General features: G+C 40.2%; 2 protein-coding genes across 4 annotated transcripts in view; one reads left to right on the forward strand and one right to left on the reverse strand.

Moving 5' to 3' along the window:
• The first annotated feature begins 3,597 nt into the window (after positions 1–3,597).
• Positions 3,598–27,116, forward strand: Mrs2 (magnesium transporter MRS2). Of its 2 annotated transcripts, none has more exons than XM_015494071.2 (11): positions 3,598–3,860; positions 4,341–4,414; positions 7,234–7,270; positions 8,243–8,355; positions 10,256–10,429; positions 12,204–12,334; positions 13,925–14,041; positions 15,042–15,194; positions 15,428–15,545; positions 19,573–19,686; positions 25,436–27,116. In XM_015494071.2, exons 1-11 carry the CDS (start codon positions 3,710–3,712, stop codon positions 25,598–25,600), a joined length of 1,347 nt encoding a protein of 448 aa, XP_015349557.1. In that variant the 5' UTR covers positions 3,598–3,709; the 3' UTR covers positions 25,601–27,116. The 2 variants fall into 2 exon arrangements, with proteins under 2 accessions (XP_015349557.1, XP_015349558.1); XM_015494072.2 differs by lacking the exon at positions 25,436–27,116 and adding an exon at positions 20,203–22,458 and having other exon boundaries at positions 3,599–3,860.
• The window catches only part of Gpld1 (glycosylphosphatidylinositol specific phospholipase D1), a 46,703-nt gene continuing 42,182 nt past the window's right edge, over positions 23,011–27,531 (reverse strand). Inside the window, exons 24-27 of one of the 2 annotated variants that reach the window (XM_015494070.2) lie at positions 27,075–27,101; positions 26,907–26,957; positions 24,405–24,494; positions 23,011–23,066 (exon numbers count right to left, since the gene is read on the reverse strand). In XM_015494070.2, coding sequence (XP_015349556.1) covers positions 24,408–24,494; positions 26,907–26,957; positions 27,075–27,101 — 165 coding nt within the window. In that variant the 3' untranslated portion in view covers positions 23,011–23,066; positions 24,405–24,407. Of the gene's footprint in view, positions 24,495–26,906; positions 26,958–27,074; positions 27,102–27,531 lie in introns of both variants that reach the window. The other variant, XM_048799861.1, reaches the window with a different exon arrangement.

Consider the following 27,531-nt stretch of genomic DNA (forward strand, 5'->3'; position numbering starts at 1 on the left):
TTCCTCTCTAAAAGTGCTTGAATCCTGGGGTGCAGAGGTAGCAATAAAAATATCACCCTGGGGGTGTTTTTAAAGGATCTTGCCCCAAAGAGCATATCAGAGAGAGAGAGAGGCATTTGGTCATGAGGGGCAAAAAGGGGCAGAGCTCAAAATGACCAGGACCGATGCTGTCCTTCTCAAGGGAATGGCAACCAGATGGGCCCAGCAGGAAGCAGGGGAGAAGGCCTCTGAGAACCCCCACAACCCGAACAATAAGAGTCAGCTTCAAAGTCAGCCCCACCTGGAGGGTGGGATGCCATCTTCCAAAACCAGCGTCTAGTTTCTCCTATGTTGCATCACTGCCCAGCAGTGGCAGAAGCAGCGTCATGGAGTAGGAAAGGTGGCAGGAAGGTCTGGGGGAGCTGGCACAGGGTCTCTGATAAACCCAGCCTAATTACCTCTTAAGATTGGGAGCCACCTCGTCTCAAAGGCATGAAAAGTTAATTTCGGCTTTACTATATATTACTGCAATTTCTAAACTTGCTTGGAATGCCTGCCCGTGCCTTGAAATCACCCATGCCTGGCTTTGCTTGGCCAGATAATGACCCTCTCTGAAACTCTAGTGGCACCTCATAAATTCTGATGTTGGGATCTAAATTTACTCCCTAAGTGCTGGACCATTTAGATTATTAAGCTACTACCTGCCTTTGTGTTATGCTTGTCAAAATCCTGTTATCTGTAAGTTCTCAAGACACACACACACACACACACCCGCCGCCTTTTTGCAACTTTCTGTGCTATAAAGCTGTGCTCCTAGAATGCTGGAGTGCTGTCTTCTATTCCCACGGGTTTCAGGAGAGACAGCCCCGGCCGATAGGAATTGCAAACTTGCTTTAATTTGATTTAAATTGGAGTCGGTGGTCTTTTCTTTGCATCGTGGTTTAACATCCCCAGCTGCACCAAAAATTCTCACCTGCCTCCAGGCCCAGCAAGGAGAAGAGAGCCAAGTCTTCCCTTTGAATGAAGATTAAAGTGTACTGCCGCAGTCTGGCTGGGCACAAATGCCGCAGTCTGGCTGGGCACACAATCACGAGCCACCACACAGCTTGCAGATTCAAACAGCAACTCTTTATTCCCAAACTCACACCAGCCGTCTACAATCACGTTCTGGGGAAATCCACGTTCTCTGCCCAAATCCACGTTCTCTGCCCAAATCACTATTCACTGGGCTTCTGTCTCCCAAAAAATACTCTGAATCCCGTGAGAACTCAAGGGGAACTCAGGCAGCAGGATACGCCCTATTCCCAGCAGGAATAATCTTAAACCTTAAACCTGGAACCTAAACCGGGAACGCCCTAATCCGCCTTGGTCCTTGAGCAAGGTCACCTACATTCAATGTCACTGCAACATGGGGTACGCTGGCAAGGAAATTGTCATACCTACTTGGCTAATGGCTCCCAGCAGTGTACATTAATATATTGGGTTTAACACTGCAAATTGTTGAACTGAAATTAATACATAGGCCGGGTGTTTGGAGTTACTGAACTAAGACAAAGTGAACACAGAACTGCAGGACCAGAAGTCATGGAACCTGCCCAAGTTCCAAGGGAAGCACTGGCCTCACTCCACAGGCTTAGAGGGACTGCAGAGGACAAAAATAAAGTGGCTTCTATGGTTACACCTCAGGAGTCTCACTGTTCCAATTTCCCTTCACCGTGGTGTCAGGTGATCCTTGCTGGGTCAAGAAGGCCATAAACTATTTTCTTTCTTTTTTTTTTAAAGAGAGAGGGAGAGAGAATTTTAATATTTATTTTTTAGTTTTCGGCGGACACAACATCTTTGTTTGCATGTGGTGCTGAGGATCGAACCCGGGCCACACGCATGCCAGGCGAGCGCGCTACCGCTTGAGCCACATCCCCAGCCCGCATAAACTATTTTCAATACCAAACTGCTCCTCTCCAAAAGTCCCTATCTCAGTAAATAACACTTCCATTTCACAGATGTTCAAGCTGAAAATTTAGAGTCAACTTTTATGCCTCTTTCTCCCATATCCATCTATAAACCTTATCAATTCGGCCTTCAACATGTAACAACAAGCCCATCCCATCTCCCCTTCTCCACCACCTCTGCCTTAGCCAAACTGTCACCCCACATCTCTCTGTCACCTTTTCCCATGCAGTCAGAGTGCTCTATTAAAAACAATACAGGTTGGTGATGTAGCTCAGTGGCAGAGCATTTGCCTAGTACATGTGAGGCCCTGGATTTGTTCCTAGAACTGCCAAAAAAAAAAAAGTCAAAGAAAAACTAAAAATAAATCAGATTAATACCTCTCTGCTCATTACTTCTTTGCTCAGAGTCCCACAATTGTTCCCACCCTTCTCAGATTAAAGTCCAAATTCTTGTCATGAATTACAGGGACATGTGTTTGGACAAGTGCCAGAGTTTTCCCAAGGCTTTGAAAGGGTCACCTGAAAGCAGTCTCATTGTGCTGAGGGCAAAGCTTAGAAGACACACACCCACAAAAAAGAGTTATCACATATTTTCTCAAAGAAGTATCTGTGAAAACATTGAGCATTTAAAAAAAAAGATTTAGCACATCATTAAAGTGAAAAATCTACCTGCCATATTCTCACTGCTCAGGGCTCTTTCCACACCACCTGGAAGTAATGTTTCAAGTGCTCCTAGACCTCAAAACCAAGTCCAAGTTCTCTTCTGTGACTGCCTCCTCCTCTACTGCCTTCCTACTCCATTCAATCTGAGCCCAGTGCCCTGCAGAATAAATATTTCTTTTAAACTCCAGATTCATATGCAGAAATTGAATGGAAATCTGTGAAACACGAGTCTGCTTTGCATTACTACTATGGAAGAGTAAATTTATCTATTGGCTGACATTTTAAAAATATGTATGTATACTGTATGTATTATGCTCTCAGAATTACTATTTTCATATCTTAAAGACTGAAATTGGAGTGTTTTGCTATTTTTAGAAATAAAGTATATAATCTTTCTTTTTTTCTTTCTCCATAGTGCACAAAATAATGGTACCTTGAAATTGGTTCATCTTGTTTATGTTTCACCTTGTTCATCATGTTTAATAAAACAGAACATAAATCGTGTGTATCTCATTCTTAACTAGCAAGTTATTATATCATTCCTTATGACAGCTGGGGTTTGGGGGCTGCGTTAAACTTAAATGTAAATTAAGTGATTTGAGGATGGCTAAATAACCTCCGGGCTTCCAAATTGCAGGTTTCATTATATGAATGGAAATGCTCCAGAAACTGCAAAGCATGAGCCACATTTTTTTTTTTTTCTTATTTAATAATTACTAGTTGACAGGAATAATCGATCCTTTAAAACTGTCTGATCATTCCAAAAGCCGAAGAACCTAGGCTACACAGTGGATTTGCACAGATTGGCAAAGATAAACGGGTCTCTATCGCCCCCGAGGCCGGCCGGCTAAACCTCACACCTCACAAGCCCAGCGGCAGAACACAAACTCCCATCAGCCACCAGACGCGGGAGCCGCGCCCCCTAGGCCTCTTCTATGCATGCGCAGCTCCTTGCGCATGCCCAGTGACACCCCCGCGCATGCCCAGTGACACCCCCGCGCATGCCCAGTGCGCAGCGGTCGTGACGGGCGACGCAGGTCGCGCAGTGCGGGCCAAGCATCCTGTGTCCGGCATGAGGGCTTGGGGTCCGGCTGCTGCCTCCTCCGTGCCCCAGCGCCATGGAATGCCTGAGGAGCCTACCCCGGCTCCTGCCCCGGCGCGCCCCGCGAGCCCTGGCCTGGGGCCTGCCTGCTGCGGCCTCCTGCGGCGGTGCGGCGCCCCTGCTCGGACGGAGCCGGGTCCAGCCGCTGTGCTGGCCCCGCCGCCCAGGTACCGTCCCGGTCTCTGGGTCCCGCGCTACTGCGCGGGCCCCGCCGGCCAGGTGCCGGCCCCGGTCCCAAGGCTCCGTGCTGGCCCCGCCGTCCAGGTGCCGGCCCCGGGTCCCAAGGCACAGAGCTGGCCCCGCCGCTGCTGCCTGCTCGCCCCGAGGGCCCTGCCGGTCCAACCCAGAGGTTTCTGTCCTTAGCAGAGGCGGTGTTGGGCCTCTGTCCACACGACTCTAAAATGTGCAGAGTATTCAGGGCAATGCTGTGCTTAAGCCATTGCTTTTAAAAATCGTAGCCGGCCAAACCTCACGTGATTACTCACAAATATTAAAATTTACAAAGAGGAGTATTTCTTTTTCTTGTAGGAAAAAAGGTTCAAAAAATAATATAGCGGTGTGGACTTCTGCACACACTGTGTGAAAACCAATCGTGTTTTATAGGAAAAGGACTCTGATCCCAGGGGTTTCTCTCATTCCTTCTTCAGGTGAAGTGCTCCGGTTTACAACTACTGACGCTTCTCAAGCCACTTTAGCCAGTGTAGCCCAGGTGTTTACTGTGGTAAGTATATAGAACATATATAGAACTTAAATCAAGTTTGCGGGGTTGGACTGATGACTTCGATTTTAATTTTGTTGTTGTTTTGTAGTGAATGTTGTAATTCCTGTCATCTGTGTGTTGTGCTTAGCCAGAGACCTGAGTGCCTGGTGGATTTGCTTAGCAGTGCTCTTGAAATTTTGCTAATGGCTGTGGAGCTCCTTTATCTAGAACAGATCATTCAAATCACCTTCAAAGCTTTCCTGTGAACAGTTTCCCAGGAGTCTGTTTAGAACCCCTTGAAAGCTGTTGGCTACAGAGGTACCTGAGCCCCTGCTCTGCAGAAGCATCTTGAAGGCATTACAGTACTTAGAGAGTGCATGCATTCCTAACATCATGTCTCTATGACCCTCTCTGAAATGGTTCAGAGAAGGGAGGATGGATAACTAATGCAGATTTCACCTTTGTGTCTTTTTTGGCCCTTAAGAAAATGTTAAAAGATAACCCAAGTGAAATCTATGTAGGAGTTGGTTATATTTTTGCAAAATTTTTTGTTGACTTTTAATTTTTTCCAGAAGTCTGATCTTAAAAATGCTTGATCTGAACCAGAGTTCCTAAATTCAAACCTTAGCTCTACCTTTGTTAACTAAATAGACTTGATCAAGCTATGATAACATCTGTGTACCTTACTTTTCACATCAGGTAAAGTAGGAATAAACTGTATAGAATTTTTGTGAGAATTAAAGTGACTTGTATGTGAAAACCCCTAAAAGGGAGCCTCATGTATAAAAGCATCCAAAATTTTTAGCTGTTATAATTATTTTGGCTTATTAACATCAAAACTTTAAGATAACTCCCAGAATTACCTATAAAAGCTATTACTTTTATTCAGCATTGTGGAAGAGTTATCCAATTTAGTTAAACAAAAATATAAAATCACATGTTATATGCTAAAATACAATTCCTTGCAGGTGAAATAATTTTCTACCAGGAACACATAATAAATTCAGCTGATTCTGTTTGAAATGATAGGTTTAGAAATCAGATATTTAAAAACTCAGTTGTATGCTCTTTTTAAGAAAAGTATCCCATTAAAGGAAGACTAATACATAAATATTGACATACAAAAATATTTAGTATTAAAAGAAGGAGAGTGCCAAAAAGTATGTGTAATATGAATGTGTTTTGTAGGGAAAAGACTGGAAAAACTTCCAGTAAAAATATGAGCATGGTTTTCTCTCAAAGTTGTTATATCATGTGATTTAAGTATTTGTAAGTTTTATTTTACATAGTTTTCTGCATTGGATACATGTGTTTATCAAGTAAAGCTAAGGAGGAAAACTAGTCTATATTATACAAATATAAAGCTGCCTTTGATAAAAACTTACCTTTATTGTTGATGTTTAGGCTACTAATGTATTCATATTGACCTTTGCTCATGAAAAGCAAGATAAAATTTATACTATGGATTTTTATTATTTTCTTCCTAATAGTATGCATATGTTTCCAAAGCAGTAACCCAAGATCTGTGTTGTACCTACTACAATAATTTAGAGTATATTTTTCTCAGTGTGTCTTTCATAGTAAACAGTAGAGCCCAGCACACAAATTAATTATTATTTGACAATTTCAAACTAACTGTTGATAAGCATTACAGAAGAATATTCCTCTACTTTACAGGAAATGAATGAATTTTTTGCATCGTGTTTTTTTCAAATTATCTGAAGAGGCCTTTTCTGTACATCTTTATTGATTCCACAGTGCCTATCAGAGAAACTTCTGAATCTCAAGTATACATTTAGATTCATGAGACAGGCATACTTGGTACCAAGCTAATGAAAAGTATAAAAGACAAGAAACAGCCAGGTACCATGGTACACGCCTGTAATCCCAGCAGCTCAGAAGGCTAAGGCAGGAGGACGGCAAATTTAAACCAGCCTCAGTAATTCAGCGAGGCCTTTAGCAATTCAGTGAGACTCTGTCTTTAAATAAAATATTAAAAAAGGGTTAGGAATGTGGCTCAGTGGTTAAGTACCCCTGGGTTCAATCACTGGTACAAAAAAGAAAAAATGATGAACAAAGATACATAAGTCTGGGCAAGGTGGTGCACACGTGTGATCCCATCTATTCAGGAGTTTGAGGCCAGCCTGAGCAACTTAATGAGACCCTGTCGCAAAATACAATTTAAAAGGGCTAGGAATATAATTCAGCAGTATGACACTTGCCTGGCTTGCTCAAGGCCTTGGATTTAATTCCCAATACCACCAAACACAAAAAAGAAGAAAGTGGGAGAAAAAAGTAGGGAAACATCAAGTGGTCTTTCCTCAAAAGTCCTTATAGCCATCTGGAGACTCTTCCTGCCTGCTAATTGACAGCTGGGATGTAAGAAATGAAATTCTCAAAGGAGGGTGTGAGATACACCCTGGAATCTGCTTGCCCCTCAGTGCTAATATTTCTTATAATCCTCTCCAGAGGGAACATAACCAGACACAAGAGCCACCACTCTCAGGCAGGGACAGAGCTCTGGCCTTCCACCTGGAGTGCATTTCTAGTTTTCCCAGTGCAGTGTCTCTGCAGTTGGTGGCCAAAGTTGGTGGTCACTGTTCCAGTGACACAGCTGATGCTTCTTTATCAGATTTTTAGAGGACCCAAGAGAGTCAATCCAAGGTCAAGTTTGTCCCAGCAAAGTAAGAGGGTGACGTTCTTTTAACTCTTATTACTGTTGTTTAATGCAGAGGAAATCAGTTATGGTTTATAACTTTTTAAATATTTTGGAGATATTAACGCCATCAATAGTATTCTAATTTGAGAAAAAATAACATGATGTTTTTTATGATCTACAGACAAAATTTGACCAAATGGGAAATGTAACTTCTTTTGGTGAGTATTTTCTTCCAAATCACTTTTTAAATCAGTGAATGAGAATCTGGTGTTCATTTGGGAGATAATCATTTCTAAGATCTTCTAGTCCCATCCCCAAGGTCTGGATTCCTTCATTCCTATGAGGGTGAAGTTAGGGGAAGTAATCCAAAATTCTTGTTCTCTGTCAGGTGGAGAGTGGACAGTTAGGGTGTTCAGCAATAGGGCAGTTCATAGGTCCACAGATGACTAGACAAGGCCCACGTAGGGCAGGGATCATGCTAAGACAACAGTAAACAAAACAGCAATGCATTAATTTTTTGTGAACAATTAACACAAAAGCAATTAGTATTTCAGCCAGTCTCTGAAAACCATGAAGATAGTAACTCAGTCATATCAGTGGAAAACAGATCAAGTTTATCAATGAGAAGGATAGGAAGATGTGTAGGTTTATGAGATCAGACTCAAATTAACTCAGGACAAGCTTGTGACTTCACAGTCCTTTGTGATCATTATTATAAAGCACTCACACACAAGAATCCTTCTTCGCCTCCAGCTTTACTTACCTTTGATAGAGCTGACATAAGAGTACATCATAAATTACATTAAAAAGCAAGCAAACATTGTTTTTCCTTTTAAATATCCATGTAGGACTGTGCTCAGGCTGCCAGGTGTTTAGGACCAAGTTGGTCAAAACTGCCCTTGTTCCTATCTACTCAGCTGAGATTCCTCAGAGATCACTCTTGGTTACATGTGCGAAGCTTCTTGGCTCCTTTAACTTTCCTCCACCAGTGGTGCCATCTGCCAGGATGCGTCAGGGTAGGGTTGGTATATTTTTGAGGTTAAAAATGGTTATTACAAAGACTTTGTTTTAGCTTTTGTTTCTGGTTGAAGTGGAGAGTTGTCTTAATGGTGCTGAGGATGAGGGAGGGGCCTTGACATGACATCTAAACTCTTCAATTTGTTAGTTTAACCCACTCTTCACTTTTATAGAAAGGAAGAAAACTGAATTATACCAAGAGTTAGGTCTTCAAGCCAGAGATTTGAGATTTCAGCATGTGATGAGCATCACAACCAGAAACAATAGGATCATCATGAGAATGGAGGTAAAGGATTTCCTCTCATTACCATTCTCTGCAGTCTTATTAAGTTATGCCGAGCCATCTAGGTTAAAGTCCTCCTAGGATTAAAATATCTATGTGGAATATAGGCTGTTTTAAAATTTAATACATTAAAAGAAGCATTCATTTTGCATAGATTGATTCATATGCACAACAGGCATAACACTGTTCTATGTTGGAAAAATTCTGATTTTTATTCTTGTTCAAATTTAGTTTCTACTTTGTAAATATATATATGTGTGTGTGTGTGTGTGTATATACTGGATATTATACACACACATATATACATACATATATACATACACACATATATATACACACATATATACATACATATATATATATACATACATATATATATATATATATGTATATACACACACACACATATATACCTTATTTTATTATTTTTATGTGGTACTAAGAATCATACCCAGTGCCTCAGACGTGCTAGGCAAGCATTCTACCACTGAGCTATGTCTCCATCCCTACTTTCTAAAATTTTAAGAAAAAGAACCTTGATTTATAATGTATTTTTTCACTTCTATCCTGTCATGTGTAATGATAGTATATACTTAGCTACCAAGAACATATTCTACTTTTCCAGATAGCCCAGAAATATGTTAAATTTTTTTTAATATTTATATTTTAGGTGTAGATGGACACAACACAATGCCTTTATTTTTATGTGGTGCTGAGGATCGAACCCAGGTCCCGCCCGTGCGAGGCAAGCGCTCCACCGCTGAGCCACAATCCCAGCCCCTGTATATGTTAAATTTTGATCCCATAATTTAAATTTTTATTGAAAGCTTTTTAAAATACATTGATTGTATCTTTCCTTGTCTACTTAGATCACACAAAATACATTGACTTTTCTTAGTAATGCAGCATTAACACCATTATCAGTTATTTTGGTGGGCGCAAGATGAGAGTTCTGAAAGAGGAGGAGACAGCAGGTTTCTGTGGTATTGGCCCTACAGTGGGCATGGGCTTGCTTTCTGCAAAATGTTTTTGATGGCAGATTTTTGTCCATTTGTCTAGAATTAATCAAAATAATGACAATGGAAACAGTCTTCTCCCAAGTGATTTTTCTCCAGAAAACATTCTTCATTCTTGGTATCAGTAGCTAGCATCCTTCAAAACAGTCTGTCTTTGATGGAGAGATAGACAGGTATGTGATAAAGCAAATTTAGCAGAATGTTAATTGTATAATGTAAATGGTAGATATATGGTGTTGCCTTTCAACTTCTTGTACAAAAATTGTTATAATAAAATGATGAGAAAAAAGGTTAAAAAAATCCATAATTTCTATGTTAATAATATAGGTGTCACAGCTGCCTCTGCTCTTTACATAAAAGATGCCAGCCTCTCTTTAGAAAAATGTCTAACTTCGTACTATTCTAAATCAGGACAGAAAGGCTGTGTTTTATCTTTGTAATTTCAAATTCACTTAATATGCTGTTTTTAAAAGGAAACTTTTCTACTTGAGCCAAACTACTTATGATGAAACTAGGTGTTTTCTAAAAATCTACTCAATTCCTGACTTTTAAGAAAACCTTTCCTTTTATTCCCTATTTTCCTCATGATTGTCCTGGAAGTCTTAGTAAATATATAATTTGAGTAATTCCAGCTCTATTGAGAATGAGTTAGAGGCATCAAGACTTCCATATATATTTAGGTTTCCTGCCTATTAAAAATATGCCTTGATTTTTTTTTTTCTTTAACAAGCCAAATGAACACTGATTTGGTTTACTTTTAATCCAAAATTATTAAAATGTTAACACTTTCATGAATTTTTTTTCCTATAGCTCTATAATTTGCATGTATATGAATGTGTATATATGTGTGTATATATACATATATTCGCTGGTTTTCTTTTTAACAGTATTTAAAAGCTGTGATAACTCCAGAGTGCCTTCTGATATTAGATTATCGTAATTTAAACTTGGAGCGATGGCTGTTCCGGGAACTCCCATCACAACTGGCTGGAGAAGGTCAACTTGTCACATACCCTTTACCTTTTGAGTTCAGAGCCATAGAAGCACTCCTGCAATATTGGGTAAGCCTGTTATATTAAGCTCTTGAGTTTGGGTGTCACGTGCTGGATGAACAGGCAGGTTGGTGTTGTTTCGGTGGCACTTTGCTAACTACATCCTCCTCCTAGACCACCAGCATTTCTAAGGGTCCTGAGTGGAGAAAGTATTGAAGCTTTAGGACTCTAGATATAGGACATAACTCTATTATGGGCTGAAAAATTAAGATGTCAGATTTTAAATGTATTCCATTTTTTCTCTGGATTAAACTATATATTATAAAAGTGTTTACACATGATGACTATTACATCATTCATTAGATCATTCTTTCATTTATTTGTACAGTCCTTAAAGGAGCTACATGATGCCTCTGTTTGAGACCTAGATTGCCAGAGGACCCACACAAAATTATTCAAATGATCCCTCATTAAACTGATGGTCACAATGTGTCTGGGGATCCTGGCAGGCCCTGGGGAGCAATATTCCACTCCTCACAAACCCTCTTCCCTGATAGCACTGGGACTGAACCTGGCAGGCTCTGAACAAGAGTGGTTCACTGTTTTCCTGGCCTCCACCTGTACCCTTCTCTTCTGCTTTGCTCTGCCGAGGGAATAGATTACTGCATTCCCTGCTGGGGTTAAAAAGAGGCAACAGAAGTAGGAACAAACAGTGGCCATTGATAGGCTACACAGGCAGCCGCCATGGGGAGATTAGGGTGCTCACGGTATCCGCTGGGATATATATTCTTCCTGCCATTACATGGGGTGCCAGGAGGATTTCCTTCTGAAAGAACACTACACAATAAGCAAGGCCAGCCATCCCCCACAAGGAATAAGTTTTCAAATAAAGGAAAGTTACCCAAACCCTCCCGAGGGACTGTTACATACCAGGACCAGATAAGCCTCACAGACACCTGGACTGTGACCCTGGGCAGCTTCCCAAACTTTGCTGGGCAGAGGATTTGGTATGTCTGTGGATACTAAAACATTAGATCTGCCTAAATCTGGCTGTCCGGAGCCTCCTTCCCACTCAGTCTTTTGAAACTGGAAGTAGCTCTTCCATACACAGAATAACCAAGGCACTGCAGCAGGCACCCTGGATGGACTCCACTTTCTGACTGAGATCAGAAGAGGTCAGTCTTGAAGTAATTGTGCCTCTGGCATAAACAGTGAATATTAGAATTTATATTGTTAATTTTGTCACTTAAATCGGTTAGTATTGTTCTGTTTGCCAACTGGTTTAGAAATATTTCAGTTGTTTAACTAGTATAGCTTTATCAGTGCATTACTGCTGACTATAAAATATGCTGGTGTTACCCTGAATAAGAAAAGTATACTTTTGACTTTTCACTGATTTATGATTTATTTATTATGTTTTTTAAAGTCCAAGATAAGTTATGGTTCTCAAGAGAATATTTTTTATTAGAATTTTGAGCTGTATTCCGTTTACAAAGAAATAGGTATTATTTACCAACTGTAAATTTTGCATTTTCACCTTGAAATGGCCAGTTTCCTTTTAATCAATACCTCAGTCCTCTCATAATTGTCTGTACGGGGATTCTCTGAGTTAATTCCCTGTCAACCAAATTTGAGCCTAATGATGACATCATGCATAATTCTTTTAATCCAGGAGATCATTTTTTAATTGTCTGTAATAGGCATTCCAGCATTGGCCATGTTCTGAAGCATTATCAGCATTTCTAGATATTACAAGTTTCTGTATTTAATCAGAGGATTCACTGACCCTAAGTATTCTAAAAAGGTTGTTTTAATTCTTATGAAAGGTCATGTTGTTATCTAGATCAACACCCTTCAGGGGAAGCTTAGCGTCTTGCAGCCACTGATCCTTGAAACATTGGAAGCTTTAGTGGACCCCAGACATTCTTCTGTAGACAGAAGCAAACTGCATATCTTACTGCAGAATGGCAAAAGGTAAGTCTGGTGGTTTATCAAGTTGGGAGCTAGTGATGAATGTCTTCAACTTCTCTCAGAAGTTGTAGCAATGAATTGTCAGCATAAACTTACATGCAGAATCAGTGTGGGATTTATTTATTTATTTATTTATTTATTTATTTATTTAGGTGCCAGGGATTGAACCTAGAGGCACTTAACCACTGAGCCACATCCCCAGCCTTTTTTTTTTTTTTTTTTAATTTTTGAGACAGAGTCTCACTAAGTTGCTGAGTCTGGTTTTAAACTCTTAATCCTTCTGCCTCAGCCTCCCGAGCTGCTGGGATTACAGGCGTGCCCCACTATGCCTGGCATAATTCTTGTTTTAAAAATACCAAGTAGTCTTGTTAATGATAATGACTCTTTTACTTTATGATTTAATCATATTATCTTCATTCCTATATTTGGGTTTGGTTATTATTAAAATCATATGTTTTCACAACTTTTTTCTAAAACAGAGTAGCACAGCTGGAAAGTTGAGCTTTAATGTTTATGGAAAAGGTATTTTGCTTGAAACACTCTATAAGGCTTGTCTGTAATTCATGTAAACTTACATAATTAGTAAACGACAGATCTAAATTCAGATCCAGTTCTCTCTCCCTCCATGGTTCGTGTTCTTTATTAAAAAATTCGTAATGCATTCTAGAATTTAATTTGTATCACAGATTGAATAAACATGCTCTCAGATTTGTACTCCCTAAACTCCTTCAAAAGAATTAATAGTTAAGGCCTAGGGATGTGGCTCAATGGTAGAAAATTCCTTGGATAATCAAGGTCTTAGTGTAATCCCTAGCACTTAAAAAAAAAAAAAAGATGATGACAAAAGAAATTGTTAACATTTCTCATTCATTAGGAGTTTTTGTTCAAAAATGTTGAAGTGTTTTTATCAGTTAAGAGTAAATAATCTGGAGCTGGGGGTATAGCTCATGGCTGAATGCTTGTCCAGCAGGCATGTCCCTGGGTTCCATCCCCAGCAACATACGTACACAAAGAGTAAATAGTCTTTTAAACAAATAAAATAAAGGTATTGTATCCAAAATAATAATAATAAATTCTCAAACCAGAAATCTTGTTTGTGATAGTGAGGATTGAACCCAGGGATTAAACCCACTGGGTGGGTATTCTACCACTGAGCTATACCCTCAACCCCCTTTGTGGGGGGGGTGGGGATTACCAGGGATTGAACTCAGGAGCACTCGGACACTGAGCCACATCCTCAGCCCTATTTTGTATTTTATTCAGGGACAGGGTCTCACTAAGTTGTTTAGCATCTCGCTTTTTACTGAGTCTGGCTTTGAACTTGGGATCTTCCTGTGTCAACCTCCTAAGCTGCTGGGATTACAGATGTGCGTCTCTGCGCCTGGCCCTTTTTAATTTTTGAGACAGTGTCTCGCCAAGTTGCAGGCATAATAATAAATTCTTACATAATAATTATTGTATTTTTTTTAACAAGTTGCTATTTATGAGTGATAGGTAGATGAACTTGATAATATGCCCCGAGAAGGTACCATTCTTTCAGCGGAAGGCTACAAGTTAATGCTTTTGATTGTTTCTGTGTAACTGTTCCTACAGTCTGTCAGAGTTAGAAACAGATATCAAGATTTTCAAGGAGTCAGTTTTGGAGATCTTGGATGACGAGGAGCTGCTAGAAGAGCTCTGTCTGACGAAGTGGAGTGACCCACAGGTCTTGTGAGTATGGTCCTGTTTGGTTATTTATTCTGCAGGGTGAACCTCTGACTTCTAGGGCTCATAAAGTAGAGAATACAGCCCCCCCCCTTTTTTCGTAGTTATAGATGGACAGCATGCATTTATTTATTTATGTATTTATTTATTTATTTATTTATTTATTTATTTTTATGCAGTGATATCAAACCCAGTGCCTCACACATGGCTAGGCAAGCGCTCTGCCACTGAACTATAGCCCCAGCACCAGAATAGAGCCATTTTTCATCCTGAGTTGATTCACTTTTTACCTGTGCAGTACTGTGCCCTAACATTGCTGAGCCAAGGTGAATCTAAACACATAGTTACCTTCATCCTCAAGAGATGAAAGTTGGCACACGCATCTACTGAAAGTTGAATATTTTTTTTTTAAATACCCCAAATAGTTTGTTATTTGTAGAATAGTATCAGGAATGAATACAGACATCTTTATAATATATGTAGTTTCCATGATTTGTACAGATTTTGTTAAGCATTTTGAGAAATTAGCTGTTTACATTCTAACGAGATACTAAGAGCTGTATGGTGTTTGTAGATAACCTTTAACATAGTAGCAGGAGCTTGAACACACTCTTTCTTGCTTTGCTCTGGTTTATTCATCTCTAAAATGCTTAAAAATTTAAATATATTATTTAAATTTTCTTAGTGGAGGTTATATATATAAAGGAAAATAATGATGTATTAGTAGCATTCAGAAACATTTCTTCAGATATGAAAATGACATGTTCACCTTGGAAAGAAAATGCTGTTTATGTTCATTTTTAATTTTGGTTTTACCTGATGGTGGTTTTAGATATGCACTAATTCATCATCATTTTACATTTGAATTTTCCTCTGATTTCACATACTTGAAGGAGTCTGTTGGATGGGGGTCATGGAATATTGTGAAGTTAACTAGTACTTTTGGGTACTAAATGTGTGATGTACATTGAGGGCATGTTAATTATGTTAACTTTTTAAATTCAAGTGAGAAGAGCAGTACCGGGATTGACCATGCAGAAGAGATGGAATTGCTCTTGGAAAACTACCACCGATTAGCTGAAGATCTTTCCAATGCAGCTCGGGAACTGAGAGTACTGATTGATGACTCACAGAGTATTATTTTCATCAATCTGGACAGGTAAGAAAGCATTATATGAAACAAGTATTTGTAAAATTTTTATAAAGTAATAAAGATTTTAAGGAAATGTAATTTTGGAAGGAATTATACCAATCATCTGTAACCACTGAACAGAAGTAGGGGTTTTTGCTTTGTTTAGCAGTACAGATTTAATACACGGAGTCTTTGTTAGACTATGTAGTGAATCTGCTATCTAGTTGGTGAGCTCTTCTGGTTGGTGTCCTCCCCTCTAGCCACCGCAATGTGATGATGAGGTTGAACCTGCAGTTGACCATGGGAACCTTCTCTGTCTCACTCTTTGGACTAATGGGAGTTGCTTTTGGAATGAATCTGGAATCTTCCCTTGAGGAGGTAAGAAGATAAAGTTTCAATATTTTAGGGATTATTTTTACTGTTTTGAAGATGAGTTTTTAGTTTTAAGCCTAACTTGTATACTCCCATAGTAAAATAAATATAAACTCACTTAGGATCTAACAATACTATCTGAATTCTATTACTGCATAAGTGTAAATATAGTCTGTTTTACACTTTGTTTCCCAAAACACCTAACTTCATATGGAGAAGATTGGCTAATGGTATGATACCATGAGGCTGTGTTAAGGAGTTTGTTTTTCATTCATACATGTCTGGTAATGTACCTGGAAGTCTGCTTATTTGGCTCAATCATCACAACTCTGTGAAAATAGATTTATTATTCCTCTTTTGTAGATGAAGAAACATGCTCAGAAAATCTTAAGTAATTTTCCCAAGGATACTGAACTAGAAAATAACAGAATTAAGGTTCCAGCCCAAAGATTTGGCTTTCCTTATTAACAGAGCACAGAACTCCCAAAGCTGCTCATGTCACAACAGCTTTGTGTTTCAGAGAACGTTGTGTAGATGTCTAGCAGTGATCTGAACGTGCAGTTGGCGTACACTGGTGTTTGAGTCTGTGTCCTAATTAGCCTAAGGGTCTGCTGTCACCCTAGTCCAGTCCACATCATCTCATGAGGACCACTGTGTTTTCAAAAAGTGGTTTTTTTAAAAGATAACCTGATTATGTCACTCTTCTGCATAAAAGAGATCACTTTTGATTGGCTTCACAGTGAAACGCCCAGAGCCTTGGTCTGTGGGGCTTTGCCTGTGGGCTCCTGTGTCTGCAGCCACTCTCCTCAGTGTCGCTTTTCCTGCTGCCTCCATACCTGCCACCTTTTTTGCATAGTTAACTTGGGCATCACTGCACTGACTGCACCCCAACCTTGCCTTCCAGATACACCCCCAGCCGGTTCTTTCCTTTCTGTCACTTTCCTCAGATGTGCAGTTGCTTGCTCAGAGTCTGCAAAAGACCTTTAAGCTCCTGAGGTATAGCTAACAGTGCCATTTTTATGCTCTCTTTGGTGAAATTTGAAACATAAAAGGAAATGCAATACATTTGTTAAGCATTAAGTGAAAGAATAATATTATTTAAAAAGAAAAGGGCTTATTTTGGTTTTGTTAACTCCTTTTTAAATCACGCATGGTGACACACACCTGTAATCCCAGCTACTCAGAAGCATTGTTTGAGTCCAGGATTGAGGGTGACCCCAGCAACATAATGAAACCCTATCTCCTGTCCTCCACCCACTGACAAAAAAAAAAAAAAAAAAATCCTTCCTATGCAACCCTAGAGACAAAGCAACAGAGCAACCCATGAGATGTGAGTGGTGGGTAGTGACTTGGGCTTGGGAAGTAGCCGGGTGAACAAGACTTAGGTACTTCATCAGAAGTACAAATCACATCTTTGCGTTTCCTGAGGAATAATGAAAATATTCATTAATCCGTGGATGTGTCTTTGCTTCCTATCCAGTCAGCATTAACATTTGCAATAGTGAATCTAAGAGAAATTATGTTTTGTGGGGTGCCGGGGATTGACTGAACCAGGGCACTTAGCCATGAGCCACATCTCTACCGTTTTTTTTGTTTTTGTTTTTGTTTTTTGAGACAGGGTCTCTCTGAGTTGCTTAGGGCCTTGCTGAGGCTGACTCTGAACTCACAATCCTCCTGCCTCAGCCTCCTGTGCCCTGCTGTGAAGAGAATTTTATGACATAATTTCAGACTTACAGAAAAATTCCAAGAATAGTCCAAGAATCCCCACATACCCTCGGACCATGTTCTTTCCATGTCAGCGTTTTGTCACATTTTCATCCATTTCTAGAAATGTACTTCATTTTCTTTTTTTCTGTGGCAGTACTGGGAACCAACCCATGACCTCATACCTACTACACAAGTGCTCCCCTGCTGACCTGGAATGGTTTCTGATCTCCAGGCCCTGTTTGGACTTTGCCACTGACTTCCATATCGCTCTTTACCACAAACCAGACCTTAGGTCACATGCTGCATAGAGTTGTCATATCTCCTCCCTCTTCAGTCTACAGGTTTTTCCTTCTCTCTCATGGCCTTGACATTCAAGAAAAATACCAGTCAATTTTGGGGCCCTTAATGTCTGCTTATGCAGACAACTTTCCTTTATCTCTTTGAAATTGTGTCCTATAGGGATATACTGTGAGACCGTGTAAAAAACCCTGTTTTCTTGGGATTTTCACACTCTTTTACCCAAGGCTTCGTGCGATCTAGGCAGGTGCTCCACCACCGAGCCACATCTGCAGACCTCACCCTCGAGTCTTGCCATCTACTAAGTGGCCCAAAATTGATTTGTGCCTGAGTCAGATATTACTGTGATGATTACCAAATTCCCTCATTCTTGGGAGTATCAGTTGGCACAGCGTGATATAGGATTCCCTTCTCTCCTACCCACCTCCTTTTCACATATATCAACATATATATTCATGGGGTCTTATTTTGGTCAGTTATGTTACTATTATTGTGGTGTTCAAATCATGTCTTTCATCTGGCTTCTGAGTACTTCTGAGTACTTTCATCTGGCTTCTGAGTACTTCTGAGTACACATCCCCATCTGTTCTTAGTGCTTTTTTTGGCCTCTGGCACATCCAGATGTTCTGTAGCTATTTCTAAGTGAAGTAGACTGAGGAGTCCAGGAGTTGAAGGGCATACAAGAGTAAAGTGATGGCACATTGGACACTGGATGTGAAGGCACATACCCTCAGTATGCAGGGCACTCCCAAACAGAAAATCTCCAGTTCCAGAAGCATGTCCCTTTTCTTGACTTCAAGAGGTCTCACATTGCCCTGTGTGTATGTGTAATAGCACATGGAGTTTTGAGTTTGGCTAGCTTACCTCTCACTTTTGCCACATTTTGCCATTTCCAGACCTTTGGTTTAGGGGCTAAAGAACTAATCTGAAGTGAAAAATAATAGTAAGCTGTATATATTAAATCTCATTTAAACGGAATCTTTGTTTAGTAAAATAGGGTCCTCAGTTTAGACAACTGGGAATGTTTTCACCATCAAAAAACAGTTAACACTGGGTGCAGTGGCACATGCCTATAATCCCAGTGGCTCGGGAGGCTGAAGTAGGAGGATAGCAAGTTCAAAGCCAGCCTCCGCAAAAAGCAAAACATAAGACCCTGTCTCTAAATAAAATACAAAAAAGGGCTGGGAATGGGGCTCAGTGGTCCAGTGACCCTGAGTTTAATCCCTGGTACAAAAAAAAGCAGTTAATACTTACCTTCCTAATTGCCCGTTTCTGACATCTAACTTCATGTTAAATCCTAAAAGGCAGATTTCTGCTCAGTAAAGGATATGAGTTCCCATCAGTAATAACTGACAGATTTCTTCACAGACTCCCATGAAGCTCTCGATCCTTGTAGCTAACCAAGCCGTGGTTGGTGACCCACCACTGGCTCGGCCTTCGAGGTTCTTTCCTGTGAGAGAGTAAATTCTCACCTTGGTACGTACGTGACCTGACAGTGTGCTGCTGCACTGCGAGAGCGAATTCTGACAAGGCATCGTCGGCTGCGCTGCGAGGTCCCCGAACTGCTTTGGTTCATGCTGTCTGTTTTTCCATAGCATCACTGGACCTCACATTTCACTTACTATTTTGACAATTTGTTTTTGCTTATTTCCCTTAAAAGCTTAAAATATCCTGGGGTGCTATGGCATCCCAGCTCAGTTTGGGCAGCTGTGGCTGTCAGTTGAACACTAGTTGTATGTCCTCTGATTATCAGTGTGTAGATTTGTGTGTGGGACAAATGAAGACTAGAAGAGACAAAGCAGCTATGCTTGCTTATAGATGACTTAAAAACATCTAAGTCCTCTTGGATGGTCTTTTGCTCCGTTGTCTCCATTCCTGATCTCTGGTGTGTCCAGGTACTTCTTCCTTTCTACAGGAAACAGCTGCATGAGTAACAGAAGGCTGCCATTAAACTCTAGGCAATAATTGTGAAGTTTTATCTCCAAGGAACCTAGCCTTCTGTGATTGAGATGAGCTCCTTCTCTTTTAGGACCACAGAGTGTTCTGGCTGATTACAGGAATCATGTTTCTGGGAAGTGGACTTATCTGGAGGCGTTTGCTCTCATTCCTTGGACGACAACTAGAAGCTCCTTTGCCTCCCATGGTATGAAGGGTCTGGTTCACAGCAGTATTTCAGAGATGATCATGGGCTCTGCAATCACATAACCTGGGCCTAAGCCTGATGGCTTTGTGAGGCCACAAAGTTACTTAATTTATTTAGACCTCTCTCAGTGTCTCCATCCATCGATTAAGTCAATACTACCTGCTTCAAAGGGTCATTGGGAGGACTCAATGAGGGGATGTTTAGTATGGTGCCTGGCACAATAAGAAAGAAATGTTGTGGCTTTTTTTGTAGAACACTGACCAGCACTATACATTTAGAGTAATGAAATTCTTGCTTAAGGTTTTGTCATAACCAAATTAAAATATAGAAGACAGTATTCTCATTTTAAGAAAAGCTATAACAGTTACCTCCTGTTTTTCATCTGGGTTGAAGATGACACCACTGGAATAAGGACCTTAGATACTGATACAGGCTTACAGTCTTCCTTTCTACAGGATTTTACTAGAGGCTTTTAAGAAAGACATGAATTAAAGTCAAATTTCCTGCTTTATTTAGATGGCCTCTTTACCTAAAAAGCCCTTTCTGGCAGATAGAAGGATGGAACTGAAGCACAGCCTCAGGCCAGAGGGACTTGGATCCAACAGGACTGTCCTGACAGATCGTTAGCAACAACCTGGTGCATGCTAAATGTTTTTTATATTTCTAATACTACTATTACTTTGTTTTTATAGAGTCATGTACTTGAAAAAATTTGATATTTAAACTATGACAGGCACATGTAGAATTCTCAGTAAAGAAGTACTTGTTTTCTAAAAGGGCAAAATTCTGTTTCCTACAAATAGTTTTTATAGATAAGAATAGACTGTTATGTGCATTTAATTTATACATACTATGAAGCCTAGGCACTTGATAAACCCATACTGAGATCACATAGCTGCAGTTCTTGGTACAGGGATCATGGACCTGTGAATTTCCTGACTCAGGGGGCTGAAAAGCCAGTTTAATACATGTTAACCCTAAAACAAACTCTGGACGTTTGTGCTTTAAAGTCGATCATTGGCATAACCTTATATTGTGTTTGTCCCTTTTACAGGTGTAAGGCATATTTTAAAAATTTAATATCACTATTATGTGGATTCCAAGTAAGATTTCACTTTTTCAACCCCTGAAACTTTTTGTTTGTTTGGCTATAAACAGAACTTTTGGAAGTTGAAAGGAAGTGTTTTCATTCTGTTACTGTTTAGACCACCTCCCCACAAAATGAAAACATATATAGCTTACCCAATCAATATGCCTGCACCTCAAAAGTTAACAGATAGGATTCCTAAGTCAAGAGGAAGGTAAATGTTAGAATTCTGGTACTTTTAATTTCTACAGTCGGAAGTCTGGCTTTAAAAGATATGGCTAATATAACTCTGAGAGCTGCTGTCCTACTTAACATCTCCTCTGCTGTTTTGTGTTTGCTGAGGGTTCACTGCAGTTGGATGATAGAATGCTACAGTGAAAATGTGCCTCCAGAGCAGTGGCCAGAGCAGCTCTTATACTGCAAGTGTACTAGTAACAAAAGTGCCAGCATGCCCACCCTGATGTTGAGGATGCCCAATTACCCCAGTGTTGCCCTGTGTGAGGAAGTTTAAGGGGCCCTTTACCAGGTGGTTTGGTGATGGCAGTAAAAATGTTATTCCAATAGTTGATTTGAAAGAAAATAGATTTCCCCCACTCCTGTGGGTGGTCGAGGAAGCTGGAGAAAGAACCTGTGGCAGGAAATAGGCAGGGCTGGTCTTGGGGCCCTGCAGGGCCCACGGTGCACCTCACTGTGGGTCAGGAGGACCCCTCATGGTGTGGATGCTGAACCTCTGGTATTACAAACCCTTTGGCAATAGTTGGATTTCACAGGGCACTCTTCTTTGGCACACCTCAAAACTTTGTGGGGTTTTTTGTTTTGGTCTTATCACTGTAAATAGGTAACTTACCTTAACTGCAATATATAAAGAATTGGAATCCCAGAGGACAAAGTGTGATTTTACCAAGATCATGCATAGGACCATTTTTCCTTGTAGCGTTACTGAATTTATAAACTTGGATAAGACAATTTTTTAATTAGTTATGTCCCATGAATAAAAGGGGAAATATAATTACCTCATAAGTCTGATAAAGGAAGTACTAAGGTTTATAAAATTCTTGAAGGTGGTTAGATCAGGTGTGAGTTCAACGTCGGATGGCTATGCTTTGGGGACTGTAGGATGCTTCTCACATTACTAGTCCTCATGAAAAATAAAAACTGCTGAAAAAGAGCGAGGATCACCGATTTTACATTTTGAACTAAAATAAATGGAGCATGTAAAAGTGATAAAATACGAAACACTGAGTTATGTGAGGAGGGAAGCAGCACAAGGTCTGATACTCAGACTGTCTTTGTGGCCTTTCAAGGTGCTATTGAGCCTTGTTTGATACTTAATAAGCAGCGACTGAAATAACACGTTAGAAAGCTGATTTGGTGAGTTAGTACAAGAATGGAATGCGGTTTCCTTTCTTTGGCACTGTAAGACCAACATCACACTTGGAATCAACTTTCATTACTTTAGTAATAGCTACAAAAGTGATCTAATGGATGGTGCATGGAGTAGGGACTCAGACCTGAGTTTTGCTCCCAAGCTCACCTCAGATTATTTTACCCTTGGATCTGTGATACAAAGGCATAAAAACAATTCCAATCTTGAAACTGATGAAAGTTGTTACAGATGAAGATAGGAAATGTAAATATGTAAATTCTTCTGATATCGTGAAATAAAAATAATTGTATTAAGCTGATTTGTGTGAATGAGACCTGTACAGGGTATTTCTATTTTGGTTACCAAGCATTTCAGAGTTGATGCATTCAACTACAGTTAATAGTGGGATGAAAATTCAATCTACCTATTTAGGATGATACGTTACTGACAATTTTTTTTCCAAGGGCCAAGTTTTTGACAAATTTGACATTCAGGTTGACCTTCAACAGTAGGTATTTATATAGTTTTTGACAATGAGGTTAATTGGCTAAATGTTCTCTAACCTTGAAAAATGTGCTTCCATCTTTAAAGATTTTTAACCTTCTTCACCTGGTGCTTACTATCTGTTCTGTGTTCAGACATTGAGAAAAATAGATCCTTTAGGGTAGAGAGTCACTGTGTTTAAACACAGGCAGTCGTTTAGTGAAGCACAAAAACACTGATACTTACATAATAATAGCAATAGAAAGATGCATCTTTAAAAGATCTAATACTGAGAAAAACTTTTCCTGAATGTAGTGTCAGATGTCATCTGAGTTTGTTCTACACTCAAACCTCTCAGCTCAAAGTGAATAAGCAATTTCCAGTCCCCTACAAATCACCTTACTTTTAATTAAAAATTATTCAAAGAGGTTGAGCTGCCAGATTATTAGCCAAACAAACTAAATGTTATTTCTGTGTGCTTTTTGCTGTGCCATAGGAAGCCATGGAGCCAGCACAACTCAGAAAAATGAGGGGGCTCCAGGTGCGGGCCAGAGGTGCCTGGGTGCATGCCCGTTCGCCCCACTTTCCTGTGCTCACCGGCCCTCTGCTCACATCTTGGCCACAGCTGTTCCTTTGGTTTCTGACTTCCCATTGGGATTCTTCTTCCCGTCTCCAGAGAAGCTGAGATGAGAAAGGCTCTTTTTGTATATTTTCTCCTGCTTTCTCATTTACCATTATCAGAAGAACATCTCCACCAATTAACACAAAACAGTTATTGTTTACAGATAGCAACACCTGGGACTAGCCCTTTCCCTTGTGTGTGCCATGCTCGGGACTCACGAGGAAATCCACCCTATTAAGAACAGCACAAGGACAAGTGAAGCCAAGGCCCACATCCTTCTTTGTGGTCCCTCACAGTAGCCTTTGGCTCAGGCTGGACTTATTTTCTGTTCTAGTCCTATGGTGTAACATAGCAGGCTAGTACAGCAAAGCCCCTCGTTGATTTCACACTAGCAGATTCATGGCTTGTCACCTGTCAGAACAACCATCTGCAAAAGCATTTGAGGGCACAACATAACCTTTGTTATGTTGATCTTTCACTATATAAAACATGGAAAATGCATTAATCCTCAGTAACCCCTTATGTGCAATCATTCTAAATAAGACACCTATGAAAACAAATCAAGCAGTCATTATATGTGTCCTATATGTAGGATGGGATGTAATGGGCTCGGAAAGGACCAACTCACTAGTAATTTGGGAGTGTGAGTCATCCCTCACACCTGTACTCGTCTCTGTACTTTTTCTCCTCCTTTTTTTCCTGTATGCTATTTGTTTTAATTGGAATTGTCCACTAACAAAAGGGTTTGCAGGGTGGAGTGGGGAGGTTGTTTTGTTTAGGAGGAATTGTGTAGAGATTGTCCTCAGAGAAAACCACGGAGAACCTTTACAGGCATTAGATGTTCAAATGGAAGGGGAAGGAGTCTGTATGGTAGTCAGAGCATAGGCAGTCAGCTAGGAAGAAAGGCTTAGGTGCCAAGGAAGTGAGCTTGAGGACACGGCGTGCACGGCTAGAGTGCTTCCTGGTTCACCGCTTCTGGTGGAGGCACGTGGTTTACTGTTCCATGTTTCCAGATGGCCTGGCTGTTGGTGCTCGGCTCTGCTCCCAGGACCCCACCATCGGGGTCCACCTTGGCCCACTTCAACTGGTCCACCAGAGCTCTCACCCTGGAGATGATTCCACACAAGAGAGGAGTGACAGAGGAGGAAAATGGAGTGAAATCTTTAATCTGAGCTGAGGCTGTAGACATGAAGTGCCCCCGCAAGCCGGGCTCCCAGAGAACTCCTTCCAGCAGCAATGACAAGCTGGTTCTGTAAGGGACACAATATGGACAGATCATTGCTAAGCTCCTCCTAAAGTTCAGACACCTGGCTCTGGAAACTAAACATGAATAAGCTACTGGCCAGTTCTACAGCAAAGCCCGTTTCCCCTTATTTAGATAACCACTTCTCAGATCTGTAGGTTCTGAACCATAGCTGAGGAAGTTCACCCAGTCTCCTCTTGCACATGAAGAATAATGGAAAGGCGCGTGCTTATTCCATAATTCTAGCTGTGGCCCAGTGTAGATAGCATCTCTGGAGTAGTAAGGCCTTGTGTAGGGGCTGCCTTGGTTGGTGATATACACATCACCCCTCTGCTTGAACATTTTAGAACCCCCCTTTAAGAATTGCCTGCAAGACCTGCTGCAGATTCTTAGACATTTTCAGTGATGACAAATGTTCATTATTAAAGGTTAGATTTGATTTGTAGAAATTGCCAAAATTATTCTGAACCAAGGCCAGTAAATGAGGTTTGGGTGACCAAACAGTGGCACAGATGTTTTGGTCAGAGCACTGAGTTTTTCATCAATTTAGTTTTGAAACACTAGTGATGGGATGGAGAATTGATGGCTAAGATGTATTGAGGCTTTACCGCATGTCATATATCTCTTCCAGCTAAAAGGGAAAACATCTAAAAAGTAATTTCTTCTCCTTCCCTTTCTTATTTAAGGATTACTGATTGACTGCATGTGCTTGTCATTGGCTCTTGTCTGTCCCCTTCCCATTTCCTGGTCCAGCCAGTTCACTTCATAGAATCAAATCCTCCCTAACTGTTGCCTTCAAGGCAGAATCTGCTCATCTTCCCAGTGCAGGTTGGGGCCCACAGGCCTTCCCTGACCCGGCCAGCATAGGCATCACTTCGACTGGCTTTTTGTTGTCATATTGACCTCCACGTCTCATAGACATGTTTTATTCTGCTACCTAACTATAAGGTCCTGGGGACTAGGCCTCGGGTTCTCTTGTCCACCTCTGGTGCTCACGGTCCATCCCCGAGTTCTGCTCTGGCACCTCCTGAGAAGTTTCAGAATACAGATGCGGGCAGCACCACCTGGGTAAGTGTTAAGGCCTCCGCATTCTGGTTTGTTGCTACCAGTTAATCAAATGCATGAATTAATTAATATCTAATTATTAATGGTGTTAATGAAATGCATTAAATTTTAAATAAAATCCAAGCTTATGATAAAGTATTGTTTCAAGAATCTTTCCATAAGCTTAATCCATGTTTGTGTAGTGCTCAGCCTGAACCTTTGCTGAGAGGCATGGCTGTAAGTGAGCCAGCCTGCAGTGCTGGCCACTGGAGGGCGGTTTCACCATGCTCCTTGGGGGCAGGATCCTGGCTCAGAGCCTACCAAGTTCTTAAAGTCTGAGGCCTCCCAGACCTTCTTCCCAGTTAATGCTTCCTGGTCACTCTGCTCTGCAGTGTTTAATCCTACACCAGTTTGCATTTTATTCAATTTCTCATGTATATGTTATTTTTCAAAACCAGAGACTTTGCTTATATTTAATAGTCTAGCACAGCTCTACACAGTATCATACACATGCAATTAGTGGTTTAGAGGTATAAATTAAGGTAAGACTCTTGAATCTACTACATCTACTATTTTTAAAAGTATACACGCTTTCATTTAGTGATTGTTGCTTAAAAGAATATTTGCAGTTATATGAAAATATAGATTCAAGAATCAAGAAACCAAAAGAGAAATGACCTAAATATCAGAGAATCTGAACTGGAAAACTGAAATATGATAAATTCAGACAACAAAATACTAGGTAGCTATTAAGAACAGGAAAGGAGCAGGTAGCTCAGGTACTTCTCTAGGAAGACATCAAACAGTACATAAAAATGAAACAGTGGCCCTGCATGTGTCTGTCTCTAGAGTCACTTAAGAGCTGCAAGTCTGGAAGAAAATAAAATATGAACAATGGTTTTCCAGTAGGACAAGCGTCAGCAAATTTTCTGTGACAAGCCAGATAATAAATAATTTAGACTTTGTGAGACATCAGTCTCTGAAGTTACCACTGTAGCATAGCCATGGATGAATGAGTATGGCTGAGTTCCAGTGAAACTTCATGGGCATGGATTTTAACTTCATATCAATTTCACATGTCACAATATTATTTTTCACCTATTTAAACACATAATGACTATTTTAGTTAATGGCTACTCTAGAACAGGCAGTGGAATATTTGGCCCATGGGCTATAGTATACCAACAGCCTCTGCCGTAGGGGATAAAATAGGAGTAAGAAGGGGAACTTTTCATTCAAAAACATAATGATATTATGTGAGTGCTACCTTTGTGCTAATTTTCAAATAAAAATAAAATCTAAAGTTGTTGAAGATCACCAAATCCTGGCCTTAGAACAGATATAAGCATCAGAGAAGTGCATTCCATACACTTACCTTCTCCTTTGACCTCACAGCCATCAGAGAGCTCCCAAACCTTGAACTTGCCTGTAAGACATACTGACAGTGGGCATCTGAAGCACTCCACTGTATTTCTCAGTTGAAGTAAGGGGAAAGGGCATTTTCTGGCAGTTTTCTTTCTTCCGTCCTTCAGGAGGTACTTACCTCAGGAGAAATCAGTACATATTGGGCCTGGGAGGATTTTTTTAAAAGGGGGGAAAGGAGCTATTAGTACTATTGCTACTATTTGTGTGGATTTTTAAACAATTTTACAATATACCTTATGCTTGCATTTCAACATTTCCAGATACTCCTTAGGAATGTGCATGCCCTTTGACCCTAGAAACTTCATTTATAGGATATTAGCTCCAAAAAAGTAATCAAATGTATAAAAATGTTTCTGAATATTTGCCATTGTATTACTTACAACAGGGAAAATTTACTGAAGTGACCAATAATCATCACTTTAATAATGGTTAAGTTATGGTTTATAGATAAATAGTAGGCAGCTGGCAAATATATTTTTAATTAAGCTGGCATAGAATATCAGATAAACACCTTTTTCTTTCTAGCTACTACATAAGAAAATAAACATGACCCTTTAACTAAAAAAAAAAAAAAA

Source organism: Marmota marmota, unplaced genomic scaffold (assembly GCF_001458135.2).
Source record: "Marmota marmota marmota unplaced genomic scaffold, marMar, whole genome shotgun sequence".
NCBI classification, from domain to species: domain Eukaryota; kingdom Metazoa; phylum Chordata; class Mammalia; order Rodentia; family Sciuridae; genus Marmota; species Marmota marmota.